At 42.1% G+C, this 13,395-nt stretch overlaps 1 protein-coding gene across 1 annotated transcript; it reads right to left on the bottom strand.

Moving 5' to 3' along the window:
- Positions 1–122: 122 nt before the first annotated feature.
- Positions 123–4,821, bottom strand: LOC117850897 (hexokinase-10). The gene is made up of 9 exons (XM_034732782.2): positions 4,544–4,821; positions 3,682–3,829; positions 3,441–3,608; positions 3,025–3,099; positions 2,081–2,236; positions 1,868–1,969; positions 1,637–1,764; positions 793–874; positions 123–699 (listed from the first exon to the last, which is right to left on the bottom strand). Exons 1-9 carry the CDS (start codon positions 4,819–4,821, stop codon positions 328–330), a joined length of 1,509 nt encoding a protein of 502 aa, XP_034588673.1. The 3' UTR covers positions 123–327.
- Positions 4,822–13,395: the final 8,574 nt, after the last annotated feature.

The raw sequence follows: 13,395 nt of genomic DNA, 5'->3' as shown, positions 1-13,395 counted from the left end.
TATTCTCTAAAGTCACCGAATGATACATTTGTTAACCATTATATATCGATGCACCACACAGCATGTACATTTACATAGATGAGAAGAAGACATGTTCCGACAAACCAGAAGGGATACAACAGTACAAGAACTGACTTTCTACCAGGTACAACATTTGGATGGACATATGCCTCCTACCTCATTTGAGGAGATAAACCTATATGAAGCCTATGCAGAATTTTCCAGTCAACGAATACGGTGCTGCAAGGAGCACAGCTCCAATCTCGGACCCCTCGTCCATTACCCTGAGAGGCTAAGAATAAATCAGGAGATAAACCTATGTCAAGCCTATGCAGAATTTTGTCTAGTCGACGAATAAGATGCTGCAAGAAGCGCAGCCCCAATCCCGGAACCCTCCTCCATTACCCTCAGACTAACTGTGGAGGCAATTTCATCCCCCAGGATCTCATCCACGGCTTCATTCAGATACTCCCTGAAGACTGAATAGCCTTGGTAGAGGCCACCTTCAATTGCAACAACCGACCTCTTTGGCTTGCCTCTTATTTTTCTAACCATGGAGGTGCCACAAAGGGTTCCATCACGGCCAATTTTTTGCAGTACTGCAACTATCCCAGCTGCTGCTAGACGAGCTGCTCTTCGGGTGACAATGTCACAGATTCTCACAACAAGTCTCCTAGTCTTCAGTGGAACATCTTGTATCTGCAAGGGAAATGACATGAATGTGTCATGAAAATATAGGAGATTCACATATAAATAATGTTTTAGGTAAGCCAATCAGATGTTAGAACTGACCTTCAGTTGTTCTTCGAGCACCCTACCGACTACCCTCAGATCTGGGGAATCATCTTCACGAATAGCAGCTAGACAAGGTGTACTGTATGACAATAACCAACATAATTTTTTTTTTGTCTCAGCGTTATCATTTTCTTAGGAAACCAGACCATAGATTTTTCCTAAAATGTGCAAATCTGACTATACATGAAAAAAATGCAAAGCCCACGTTTCATGCTTACAAAGTTATAATTCTTATTAAATAAAACCCCTGAAACTTAAACTGAGAAGCAAATATTTGTATACCTTACCATCGATCAGTTACAAACATAGTATACGAATTATGATGCTGTTGTTAAGTTTCAGGAAATATAAACATCCGCTGTTAGTAAAGATATATATATAGATGCAAGTAGAAACTTTGAAACTTAACATGGAAACTTCAGTTTTCAGGAACAAAGAACATTTTTCCAACCGGCAGGTTGTTACTAACCCAATTAATTCATCTTAATTGCATGGATCATCAATAACCTTACTGGCTAATTCTAACATTTGGATTGCTATATACTGTCTTTTTATTGAACTGTTTCTTCTTAATGCAATATATGCTGTACATGTCCTCTAAAAGAAAAAATTACCAGAAAGAAAGAAGGTAGAGACACCAAACAAATATCGTAACATAAGTGTCAGGACGTAAGTAGAGCAATGGAGCAAAATGGAAGCAACGGGGAAGCTTAGCAGCAGAGCAATATTGATTTAGTGTAAAGTTAGGCATATCATACGAAACTAGCCAAAGAATCACCAGAAATAAAAATTAATCTGTAATATCACAATATAACTAGAAAGAATACAAGGATGATGATACCTGAATATGAAAGGGGTCGATAAGAAATCCACAGAAGAGCCAAATACATCTGATTCTTGAGCCATTCCTTGGAGTACCAATCTTGCAATTTCCCCAAGATAGACACCGGAGATCATTTTCTCAAAAGCCTATATGCATTAAATGGTGTTACTTTCAGATTAGTTGCTGCAAGCCTTTTCAGTTTGATTTTTCACAAGCAATGCCACAACAGAATTTTTCATAAATTCTTACCTGGTCATAGTGATTGCGATCCTTCTCAACATTGAAACATATGTCATAAGGAGTTAATGGTATTTGTGGAGGCCGGAAACTACCCCATTCTACATTTACAACCTAATGAATAGAGCATTAATATAACATGAAGTAGAATAACAAGTTAATTTTCACATTGAAAATTAATCAAACGAAAGATCCAAATAAAGCGGAAAATGCAAAACAATATACCGTGATGTCAGAGTTGGTAAGAAGAGCCTGGCATTTTGTGATTGTAGCAGTGCGTTCAATATAGGAAGCATTGGTACCAGCTCCTATAATCACTGCAGCAACTGTATCCTCATCATAATAATGCCCCATTGCTAACGTACCCACAGCATTGTTCACCTATTTTACAGTAGCACATGAAATCAGTGAAAAGATATGATATGATTCTTCAGTGAATAAACTAAAGACATCAGCTTTGAAAAGCAATTTGTTAAACTCAATGAAGGAGGAACTTACTACCCACTCTTGTTGTAATGTGACACAAACATGCGGACATCCAGATCCGATACTAGCATTTATTTTGAACAGTAATAAATGGTGATGACATATATTTCCATTATTTTAAAAGCAAGTTACAGTTGTATATAGATGAGAGGTTATCCATACAGGTTCAAATATAATAATATCATAGCAGTCTCCTCAGTTGCACCGCACCTAGAAAACACAAGTACATGTATAATCAACTTAACATGGGTGTTTATTTTCTCCCTAACATAAAACCACCTAGTTCATGTTATAGCTCTAGTTTAAAAATGGATGTGCTTATAGCATGGTGGTATATATGGCCACCCGTTGAGACGGCACCCACCAGTCAGATACGAATAAACTAGCTCATATCAAAGAATTTCATATACGATTTGCCTGCATGTTAACATCTGCTAGAGGTTATATATAGTTCCCATTATGCTGCTGCAAATGGAATAACGGGTACAACTGCCTCTCTGCTAAAGGATGCTATTTAAATAATGGTGTTCACATATGATGAACTATCAGGTAAGAATGCTAACTAATTAAGACAGTGTACGCATAAAAGAAATGGAGAGTGGAATCAATTAACCCAACTAGTGTGATCAAATTAATTTCCCGATACAAATTACTTTACTAGCATAACTATGTCAGGGACATACCAATGCAGTGACCTGCAAATTCAGTCCATTCCGAACAAGAGCTTCATTTAAGCATTGAGCAACATCCATTCCAACCTGCCATTCCAAAGTTCAAACAAGCCAGTGGGTATAATAAAATTAATCAACAGTAACCACAAGGCCAACCAAGTAATAATGTGAATAAATATTTATGCATCGTCTATCGAGAGGGGAATTTATAATCTATGAAAGTATTGGCATCTAAGGATTGCATATCAGGGTATTATCAGCACGACACATAGCAACAAGATATTATCAGCCTGATATAAAGTTCCATTTTATCACATCATTTCTTGCAACATAAAGTTTAGCTCTAAAAAATTAGCTCTTTGAGTAGCAATTTCACTTTCAAGCGTGATGAAAAAGCAGAATAACTGAGGGCACAACTTTTAACTTACAGCCTCTTCAATTGAAAATTCCTTAGTCCACCTAATTAATGACCCTGAGGATATGGAAATTTGTCTGACAGGGAAGGAAAATGTAAAACCAAGTGCCCTTCCCTCATCTTTCCCACCCTCTCTTTCAATAAAATTCTTTAGTGCCGAGGCTATTAGATTGAACAAATCCTGCAAAAAGGGTAAAATTACTATACAGAAACAAGACATCTTGCAAAGAAGTGAAATAAATGATGACAGTTACCTCACTTGTACCCTTGGTCAATTCTTCGGGAATAGGTTGATGTTCAACCTTTTTATTGATAACCATAGATCCTGGACCAAGCTCTAGTTTCATCACTCTAAAGCTTGTTCCTCCAAGATCAATGGCATAATAGATGCCCTCCTCGCTCCTGCTCCATCGCATGCACATATGAATCACCATAAGAGGATGAGAGACTAATACAATTATTTAAGAAACCGTGTTCACTATCACGTATTGCATCTGATTAGAAAATTACGAACCAAAAGATCCATATGCTAAAAATAAATACGTAGACACTATATATATTGAGTTGGCAATCGGAATTTCTCAATTCAGAGAACAGATTAACATTGAAAATCTATGCAGCCAATATTGTTTCTGCATCGCATCAATTTTTCTTTAATGTTAAGAGAAGCAAAACATCAAGTTTTCGAGCAATTTCATAAGCGGTTCGATAATTTGTCCAGGCAATTAGTAGGACATCAGAATGATTGAGTAATGCAGCATGAATCAAAATGTCAAGCTGCAACCGGCCCGAAAATTGTATTGTTGTGGACTTCTGGTCACTCGTGAGCATTTGCACCAAATGCTTGCTCGTGGTCGTGACTTTTGAAAAGTGAAGAAAAGAAGAAAGAGATGTGGACAAATCGGTGCCAATGAACTGCAATAAACAATGGACAAATGGTTAAGAATCGCAGTTTTGAACGCTCACACTTCGCAAACCAACAATTGCGAACTGCTAACATTTGACTACACCCTACTAGCAGGAACCCCTCCCATGCATGAACACCACGAACTGAACCCACTGCACGTCGAAGCAGCAAGGGAAGGGCACGCGTGGGCGCCATCGTTACCCGCTTACCCGTCGGGGAGCTCGTCGACGCAGGTGAGCAGCATCCTGACCTTGCTGGCGCCCTCGGATGCGAGCCCGGCGAACATCTCGACGGACAGGGAGTTGACGACCCGCTGCAGCCGCTCCGTGGGCGTGGCGCACCCCTCCTCGAACCCGCGCACCACCTCCACGGCCCGGTTCCACCGGCACCGCGCCGCCGCCCGCCGCGACACCAGCGCCGCTGCCACCGCGCACGTCACCGCAGCCGCGCACCCCACCGCCACGCTCAGCCACTGCGCCCTCCCCATCGTCGATCCCTAGCTCCCGCTCCCAGACCCGATCGCGCGGCGCCTCTTAACCCCCGAACGACCCGCGCCCTCGAGCGCGAGCGCCAGCAGGGTGCTGGACGATGATGTGGCCTGCTGGACTGACTGGATCGGGAGGTGCGGAGGAAGCGCGGCCGCGGCGAGCCAGCGGCGGGCCGGCGAATAAATAGGCGAGGCGAGGAGAAGGACGGGGGCCGACGTGGAGGCCGTATTGAAGGCATGTAATCCCCAGCAATTAATTCCTTGTCTCTTATACCTCAAGTTTGGCATCTTAGTCAACAGATACTTCCTACTCCATAAATTGGTAAGCCCCTGCCAAGATACTCTATACAGATTTTTGCATATCTTTCTCGTCCAGATCCAATGCATTGATATCAAATTTTTTTGTAGCAACAATTGATTATACTATTAAATTATTAGTGAAATAATGTTTACTATATCATGGAAGAAGATTTTTTCCCTGCATTAAATGTGTGCATATATCTTAGACTTTTCTTTCAAAATATTATAGATTACTGGAAACATAATTATACTAGTCGATTTAGGCTCTTGCAATCTCATAATTTTATTGAGTTTATAAAAATAATAGGTGTTATAGTGTCCTAGCAAAACATGTAGTAAAAAAAATTGTTCAAAATGATATCTCTAAGATATTTCAAGTTTAGACCATCTCTAATCGAATATGTTGATCGGTGAGATAATATATATCTCACCCATATGTCTCTCAACCAGGCACCCTCCGAAGTGGGCTTGCTCCATCTCAACCCTCTTCATCCCACCAATCAAACATATGCTAAAGGGCTACGATCTACTTCCACAAGGGTACTAGCGAAATCTGTAGCATGCATGCAAATAGCAATGTATTGCATTCCTTGGAGCCCTTATTTGCTAGTAAACCTACAACCAATTTCGACACCTGACCCCCTTCTAATAAAAGATTAATCTCAACCTCTTTCAACTTTAACTTGCCTTCAACTTCTTTCAACATGAATGCCAACATAGCCCAATAATTTAGCGCTAAACAAATTGATAAACAACCTGTCTAAAAAATTATAAGGTCTCCTTTGCTATATAGGAAAATGAAGGAATTTTGTAGTATTTGAATCTTATAGAACAAAGTATTGAACATTTAGAATTCCTTTTAAATTCCTATCAAATGGATTGTTCCATAAGAAGTATGGAGGATTTTTGACATGAGGCCCAACCTCTTAGAAAAATTCCTTTGTTATCTTTCTTACGATTCTTGTGTTTTTGTCTGCTTCCCATGCAAATGACCATTCATATAACTTTACTTTATTTTTCATTTAATGGGATTTGAGTTGCTAGAACACTCTATTTCACCTTTTTTCCTATTCACATACTCCCAAAAAGGATAAAACCATTGTATATGCAATTGTTCCCAACATGATAATAATTATAATTCCTTTTCATCCATGTAATTTAAGCAAATTTGCCTAGATGAAAATAGAGCCTAATCCTGCCAGTCATGCTCCTTAAAGAAAGTTACATCCATATTGATTTTGACGTGCCTATTGTTCAATGATTTGGGAATCATCTTTGGCATAAGTAGCCCCTTTTGGTGCCCCTCATAATAGCTTTGCCTTTATAACCTTCCACATATTTGTGATGCTGGATCATGTATAGTGAATCGACATAGTTACCCAAAATAAAAATATCCATTAATCACAATCTCCGGCTCATTATCTGTGAATTGTGATCAAACTCCACACTTATGAGATATCTCCAAATTAGAAGCAAGACCTTTTCCTTCTCCTTCATCGAACAATTATACTAAAGTGATAGAAACCAATGAAGGTCATCATCATCTACAGGAAAAAATAATGTTCTTTATAAATGTCCATGTATTGTAGCCTTTTGCATACCATTAGCATATGGGAGTCAAAAGTGCATGAAATCTAACTCCTCATTTGCTCTACTAATTTTACATGTTCTAATTGATGAACCACTTTATTCTTCCTTGTATAAAGGCTCGTCACTACAACTTACCAAGCCAAAATTTAAGACGGTATACCAACTTTCTAGACATCTTACCATAATGATTCATTCAATGGATTGCTTGATTCCACTACATTCACACTATACTTCAAATTAATAACCTAGCTTATCAACACTCTTTATCGAGAAAATTATAAACTCCTCACAATGCCATGCAATAAGAGCATACAACATGTTGATAGTGCTTGTGCTACTAAGTTACTATTCACTTCATCCCATCTGCTAGGCTATTTCTCACTCCAATCATCTAGCATTTGCCAAAGAGTTCTTTCAATATAGTTGAACCATTTTCATCTTCATACAACCTTTCATGCTTTTCAAGTGTAATTTGAGCTTCAAAGGCATCATTTTGGATACATAATCCCAAATGTCCTCCTTCAACTTTAGTTTCACATAATTAGAAAAATATGATAAAGCACTTTCAATACTATAATGAGGAATCCCATGGGTAGTCAATGTTTGCGACGTGGGTCCTTGAAAGGAAGAATACTATCATCATATAAGATATGTGAGACGATAGATTCTCTTCTATATACTATTAAGATCATATGTAGAAGTAACCAAAATTTGATCCGGTAGATTCCTGGTAGCTACATTGTAGAGTGTGTTGGTACTTTATAAAAAATCACATCATTATGACTTTGTCAAATTTCCCAACACATTGTTATAACTGCAACCAATATTGTTTCCTTAGATTATTCCCATGTCTAGTTAAAAAATGTCCCAAACATATCTTGGACACCCATTGGAGAATACACTTGAGGACACAAACCAAAAGAAACTTAGCAGAAGTACACTTGAAGAATATGTGTTATATAGTGTTGTACATACATCTATGGGCCCACCAGAAAGTTTGAACAGTCCCAAATATGGGGCTGGACATCAAGGCATGTCTGACGTGGAGACCATGGTGCAGGGCAGCGTAGTCTACATATAATAGCAGGAACTAGTTGAGGATTAGGAAAGTACACACTGTAATGAGAGTAGGACTCCTCTAGCCGTATTCGACTAGTATTTTTATAATCAACCGACCTGTAACCCTGCCCCCCGGATATATAAGGTGAGGCAAGGACCCCCTCCAAAGTAATTCAATACAACCAACACAATACAATACACATGATGTAGGGTATTATGCTACCCAGCGGCCTTGACCTGTCTAAATTGTGTGCCAGCGTTCACCTTCGAGTTCCTAATCTCGGCGAGCCCCACCAACCAATCCACTATCTTGGGGATACCCTTGGTAGGTTGTCGGGTCTCAACACCGATAGTTGGCGCGCTAGGTAGGGGTTCTCGTCGAGAATCCGCTGGCGAACTCGATGGACCAAGTCATCATCAAGCCCACCACCACATACGAAGAAGGCGCGACGTTCGTTTTTGGCTCCTGGGTTTGCATCACAGACGGCATCGGAAGTTTCCGCCGCCACATCACACCAGCCTCGGAGAAGAAGCTCTCAACTATGAAGCTCCTACTTGAAGCTCTGGAAGACCTCGTCGAGAATTTCAATGAATTTTCAATTTCTGACCTAGTCAGAGGCTAGGGGGATGAGTCCGAGTAGAACTCGACTTCTTCTTCCAGTCAGATTGACTCGCACAAGCTAGCGTATCTGCCATTATGCGAGTCGGTCTACTCCCAAGCACGTTTCCCATTCGAACTACGCAACGCGGCTACTGTCTATCAAGCGACCATGTCCAGATCGCAATCCAACTCGTATGATATCGAGAATCTCGACTACTACTCGGACCCGGATGAGGAGACGCCTTTATCAGGTCCACAACAGGGCCTGATAATCACATCAACTCCAAAATGCAGATTCATCTACTGGCCCGCCATGAAGCCATCTATCCTCGCCAGGAACGACGAGTCGTGCCTCATCGCCTATCTCGACACTCTCTTGTTCCAAGAAGGACCCCTCTGTCACCTATCACAGAAGAAGGCAGCGCCACTGAGGTGGTCACCTCAAGCTCGGGAAGCTTCTCCCCAAAACGAGAAGTCTTTGTCATCGCTGCCGATGCAGGACAAGAAGACAAAGAAGAAGATGTCGATAGAAACCCATGGTAGGAACTCCTTCTAGATGATGTATCATCTGATGACAACACCACCGATGCAGATAAGAAACTAAAGCACAGAGGACCCAGCGCAAGGCAAAGAATGCATGGAGAGCAGAGTGTCACCGGTGCCTCGCGGAAGCACTACCGATCCAGAATCTAGACAACACCTCTGCTGCAGTCCAAGGATGCCAACATCGTACTCCGCTGGCTACTGCTGCATCCATGGATCTCATCATTCGTGCGATGCCCTATAACAAGTACACGTGCCTGCTTGCAGACCTTGTGGAACAAACGTACGAACTACTCGATCGCTAGAATCCCTATATACCATCGGTGCACCACTCACAGTCCCAGCGGAGCCAGCATGGCAGCAGCTAGCGAGGCCCACCGCCCAGACCTTCACAAGGTAACGACAGAGGCTCTCAAGTCTCACCGGAGCCGCTAGCAGGTAGTGCAAGACCAAGCAAAGTGGGAGCTGTAGGTGGTAGCAGGGTGAGTCAGATTAGAGCCCAGGGAGGCTGCGGCCACCGTGGTGCCCCACTTGAGCCTGAATGCCTTGTAGGAGACCTCCGCAGCAAGATCAACGCTAGCTGTGATACCCGTACAATCATCGAAGGCTGGCGTCGCGAGTGAGAACATGAAGTCAATCGCCCAGGGGATGATGCTGATGGGTTCCCCGCCTTCTCTAGACGTGTGAGGAGGATGATTCTATCCGAGAAATTCAAACCCTCAAGCATCACCAAGTACAACGGGCGAAGCAAGACCCGATCCAATAGCTCCGATGCTACTCACCATCAATACAAGCCGCCGGTGGGAACAATAACACTAAAGTCGTGTACTTCCCCATCCCCATCTGCATGGAGTCATAGCCACTAACGTGGCTTGAGTTGCTGGAGAAGAACTCCATCAACACATGGGAACACCTCAAGGCGACGTTCACAAATAACTTCACTGGAGCAATGGCGTGTTGTCAAATGCTCCCATGCCACCAACTTATCTCCTATAGAAGATCTTCTAAAGTATATTTGGGATGGTTGTAGGAAATGACCTCAACAACTATAGCCTGGTTCCTGTAGGCAATGTTATATAAAATAGGATAGTTTCCTTTTAAAGTGGCGAGACTGGCCATTTATCCTCTCATCAAAATATGATCTTGGTTTCACTTTGAAACTTGAGAACAAAGTTTAGGAATGCCTCCTCAACTCCCATCAGGCTGTCACCGACCATGTTTCATTTCCACTTGAGCAATAGTCTTATTATTTAGGTATTTACTTTTGATAATCTTTTTACCATATTCTATCTCGTAATCAGTTTAAAAAGTCACTTGCTTAGCAAAGATTTGTCTTGTAGGCAGAGATCTTTAATGTCTAAACCACCTTTATTTGTTGAGTCATAAAAAGTGATTTGTCTTGTAGGCGGAGATCTTTTGATGTCTAAACCACCTTTATGTGTTGAGTCATAAAAAGTATGTTCCACTTAGCAATTATATACTTGTTTTTAGTCCATCCCTTGCTAAAAAGAAGCTATAGATCTATAGCAGTCTAATTTCTTAAGAATTCTCTTTGTTTCTCAAAATAGAACGTATCTGGTGCAAACCATCTATCCCGCGCAACCTTAGAAACTATGAATCAAGACCACAAGATACTACTCCAATAGATAGGGTTAGTGGTGGGATTATTTTGCAGTTAAGCCTCCCCACCGGCCGGCCACTTTTGATGCAGCACTTTTTCCATGATATGCAAAAGTGGCCGGCAGGTGGGGGGACTTAACTACAAAATAATCCCTCCACTAGGATATTTTTGCATATCATGGAAAAGGTGCTGCATCAAAAGTGGCCGGCGGGTGGGGAGGCTTAACTGCAAAATAATTCCACCACTAATCCTAACCATTAAATTAGCATCTTGTGGCCTTGATTCATACTCCCTCCGTACTCGGAAAGCAGGTCGTTCTGGGCTCTAGGCCCGTTTTCACAAAGCAAGTCGTCGCACGCTCGGAGGGGAAGAGTCGGACGCGTTTTCCCCTGCGCTTCGGCTTCCGTCCGCATTAATCTCGCGTTTCGGCTCTCGCGCACTTACTTCCACGTCTCCCTCGCGCCGCTCGCGCTACCCTTCCGCGCCGCGCCCGCCCTCGCACCGCTCACGCGCTGCGCCGTGCCTGCCCTCGCACCCGCACTCGTCCTCGCGCCGTGCCTGCCCTCGCACCCGCGCTCGTCCTCGCGCCCGCGCCCGTCCTCGTGCCGCGCCGCGCCTGCACTCGCCATGGAGTCCGGCTTCATGGAGGTCGCTCGCGCCATGGAGGAGGCACCGGACTCGGTCAAGGTGGCGCCGGACTCGGTCGAGACGGCGCCGGACTCCGACGTGGTGCCGGACTCTGTCGACGTGATGCCGGACTCTCTGTGTGCTCGCTGCGGCACCTTCCATGCCGAGAACGACGACAAAGGATGCTACCAAGCTCGCCGCGAAGCTAGCAGGTGTGCACGTTGCGGTATTGTACACGGAGACTACGATCTCACAACATGGATACTTGATGGTATAGAAAAATTTGATTGTGAGCTTTACATTCCTGATGTGGAGAAGCTTCAAATGGATGGTGACACAATACTTCTTCCTGAGCACGTTATCAAGAAGTTGGACGGGATGTACAATATGAAGAAGTTGGAAGATGCAAAGAAAGAACAGTAAGGTACATGCAAAGAAACTAATTTGCTAGTAATATTTTTGCTTCGGCTAGCATGCTACAAAGACTAACATGCTTCTTCTAATTTGCTGCAGGAAGGCTAGCAATTGCTTCGGCTAGCAAGGAAGATTTACAAGAGATTTGTAATGGCAGTCGATCTTCTTTTTCTAGTTTTTCTTTTTGCATGTGAGGAATCTTGAACCTATTGCACCCTTTAACTTTCATGGCTTCCCTCAACACACTTTGAAGTGTTACAAAAATCCTATTTGCTTTCCATGGAGAGTACTCTAAGAATGCCTACAAAACATGTGTTAAAAAATCCAATAATGAGTATATTAGTTGTTCAAGAAAAAATGGAACAAGTGAACAACTGATCAGTTTACCTGTTGGACTACTGGAACTAGATCTTTTATTGTTTTTGCATCCTTCTTGTATTGAATAGCTTGAATAGCTCGAAAAAACCCCAAGTCTAAAATGTTAAAATCCGGAGAATTGGGCGGTTGACAAATGAGGCGAATGTCAAACCCTTCTTGCTTAGCAGCCTCACAAAAAATAGGATCATCCACTTTTAAATGGGAAGGTGCATTATCGTGCTGTATGAAAATTGTCTTGTTCACATCTTCTCTTGACCATTTGGCTGAATGGCAGGCAACACATTGTTTACCATGAAATCTCTAATCACCTCTCTTGTGATTGAAGTAATTGGCTTGATTACTTGTTCTCCACGAAGACGATTGTGACTTCTTCTAACAGCATGTTCATAAGTGACAAGTGGAAAACAACCTATTTTTCCATGAAAAACACATTCTCCATTCCTAAACCTTGGCCGAGCACAAACACATAAGAACATGAGCCTAGGGATGTAATTCTTATTTTTACAAGTGCGATGTGGTTCATCTTCCTCGGGTAGCAAGTAATACTTTTTAGATTTTTGAGAGACGTAGAACCATTTTTCATCAATGAACACAAAATCAAAAAAATCCTTAAATCTTGGCTCACCAAGCAAACCCTGCTCAATCATGTCAACGCACCACTTCAACCTAGTCTTCTTGTTAGCATCTGTGAGGTATGGTTTGATGCTACTAGAGTGCCGCCTAAGCAAACCTTTTTTCAAGTACCTTTGTATCCTAGCTTTGCTCATACCAAGTTTACTAGACACATCTTCTATGGTCATTCTTTGTTTGAGAGGAATATTGCGCAATTGTTCCAAATCAAGAGGGACTAACTTGTGGCCACATCTACCCTTCTTTTTACTTGCAACCACAACAGGAATGTTATGAGCAAGTTGTTGTTTACCTCGCTTCCATAAGCGCTGAACTGACCGAATGTGCACTCCAAATTGATCAGCAACAATTCTTGTATCCTTTTTGCCTAGTCTCCCATTCTTGCTTCTAGCCAACAATGCTTGGTACACTTGTCTTGTGACTTCTTCTGTCATATCCTTCCTTCTATGGTGCACTTCAACGGGAACTTCAATGAGGTTTTGTATGTAATCAAAGTCAACCGCACCATATTCATCTAATGGTAAGTTCAAATCAAATCCTATCCATGAAATGAAACAAAAAAATCAGAAAAGTTGACGCTTGAGGGAAACAACAAACTCAAACAAGAGAGGTGATTACCATTGTCGTTGCCGGACTCCAGTATTGGCTCGTTAAGATTGAAAGCAATATTGTCGTTGTCATCTTCTTCTAAGCGAACATTTAGATCAAAGGCAACAACTCTAGGATCAGCCATTTGCATTGCGGTAGTGTAGAGAAGAGAGGGAAACTGAGGAAGGAGAAGAGCAGCAGCAAACTCTAATGGAAACAGAAG

This window comes from Setaria viridis, chromosome 3 (assembly GCF_005286985.2).
Source record: "Setaria viridis chromosome 3, Setaria_viridis_v4.0, whole genome shotgun sequence".
In the NCBI taxonomy this organism is placed as follows: Eukaryota; Viridiplantae; Streptophyta; class Magnoliopsida; order Poales; family Poaceae; genus Setaria; species Setaria viridis.
Note: the sequence above shows the minus strand (reverse complement) of the source record. Positions and strands in the feature narration are given on the sequence as shown.

What these genes read in the sequence shown, in the direction of transcription:
- LOC117850897 (XM_034732782.2), bottom strand. Translation starts at nt 4,821, where the DNA reads ATGGGGAGGGCGCAGTGGCTGAGCGTGGCGGTGGGGTGCGCGGCTGCG. An exon ending in GTCGACGAGCTCCCCGACGG is followed by an intron (nt 3,830 to 4,543) that starts GTAAGCGGGTAA and finishes GCGATGGAGCAG; the next exon opens with GAGCGAGGAGGGCATCTATT. An exon ending in TTACCAACTCTGACATCACG is followed by an intron (nt 1,970 to 2,080) that starts GTATATTGTTTT and finishes TCTATTCATTAG; the next exon opens with GTTGTAAATGTAGAATGGGG.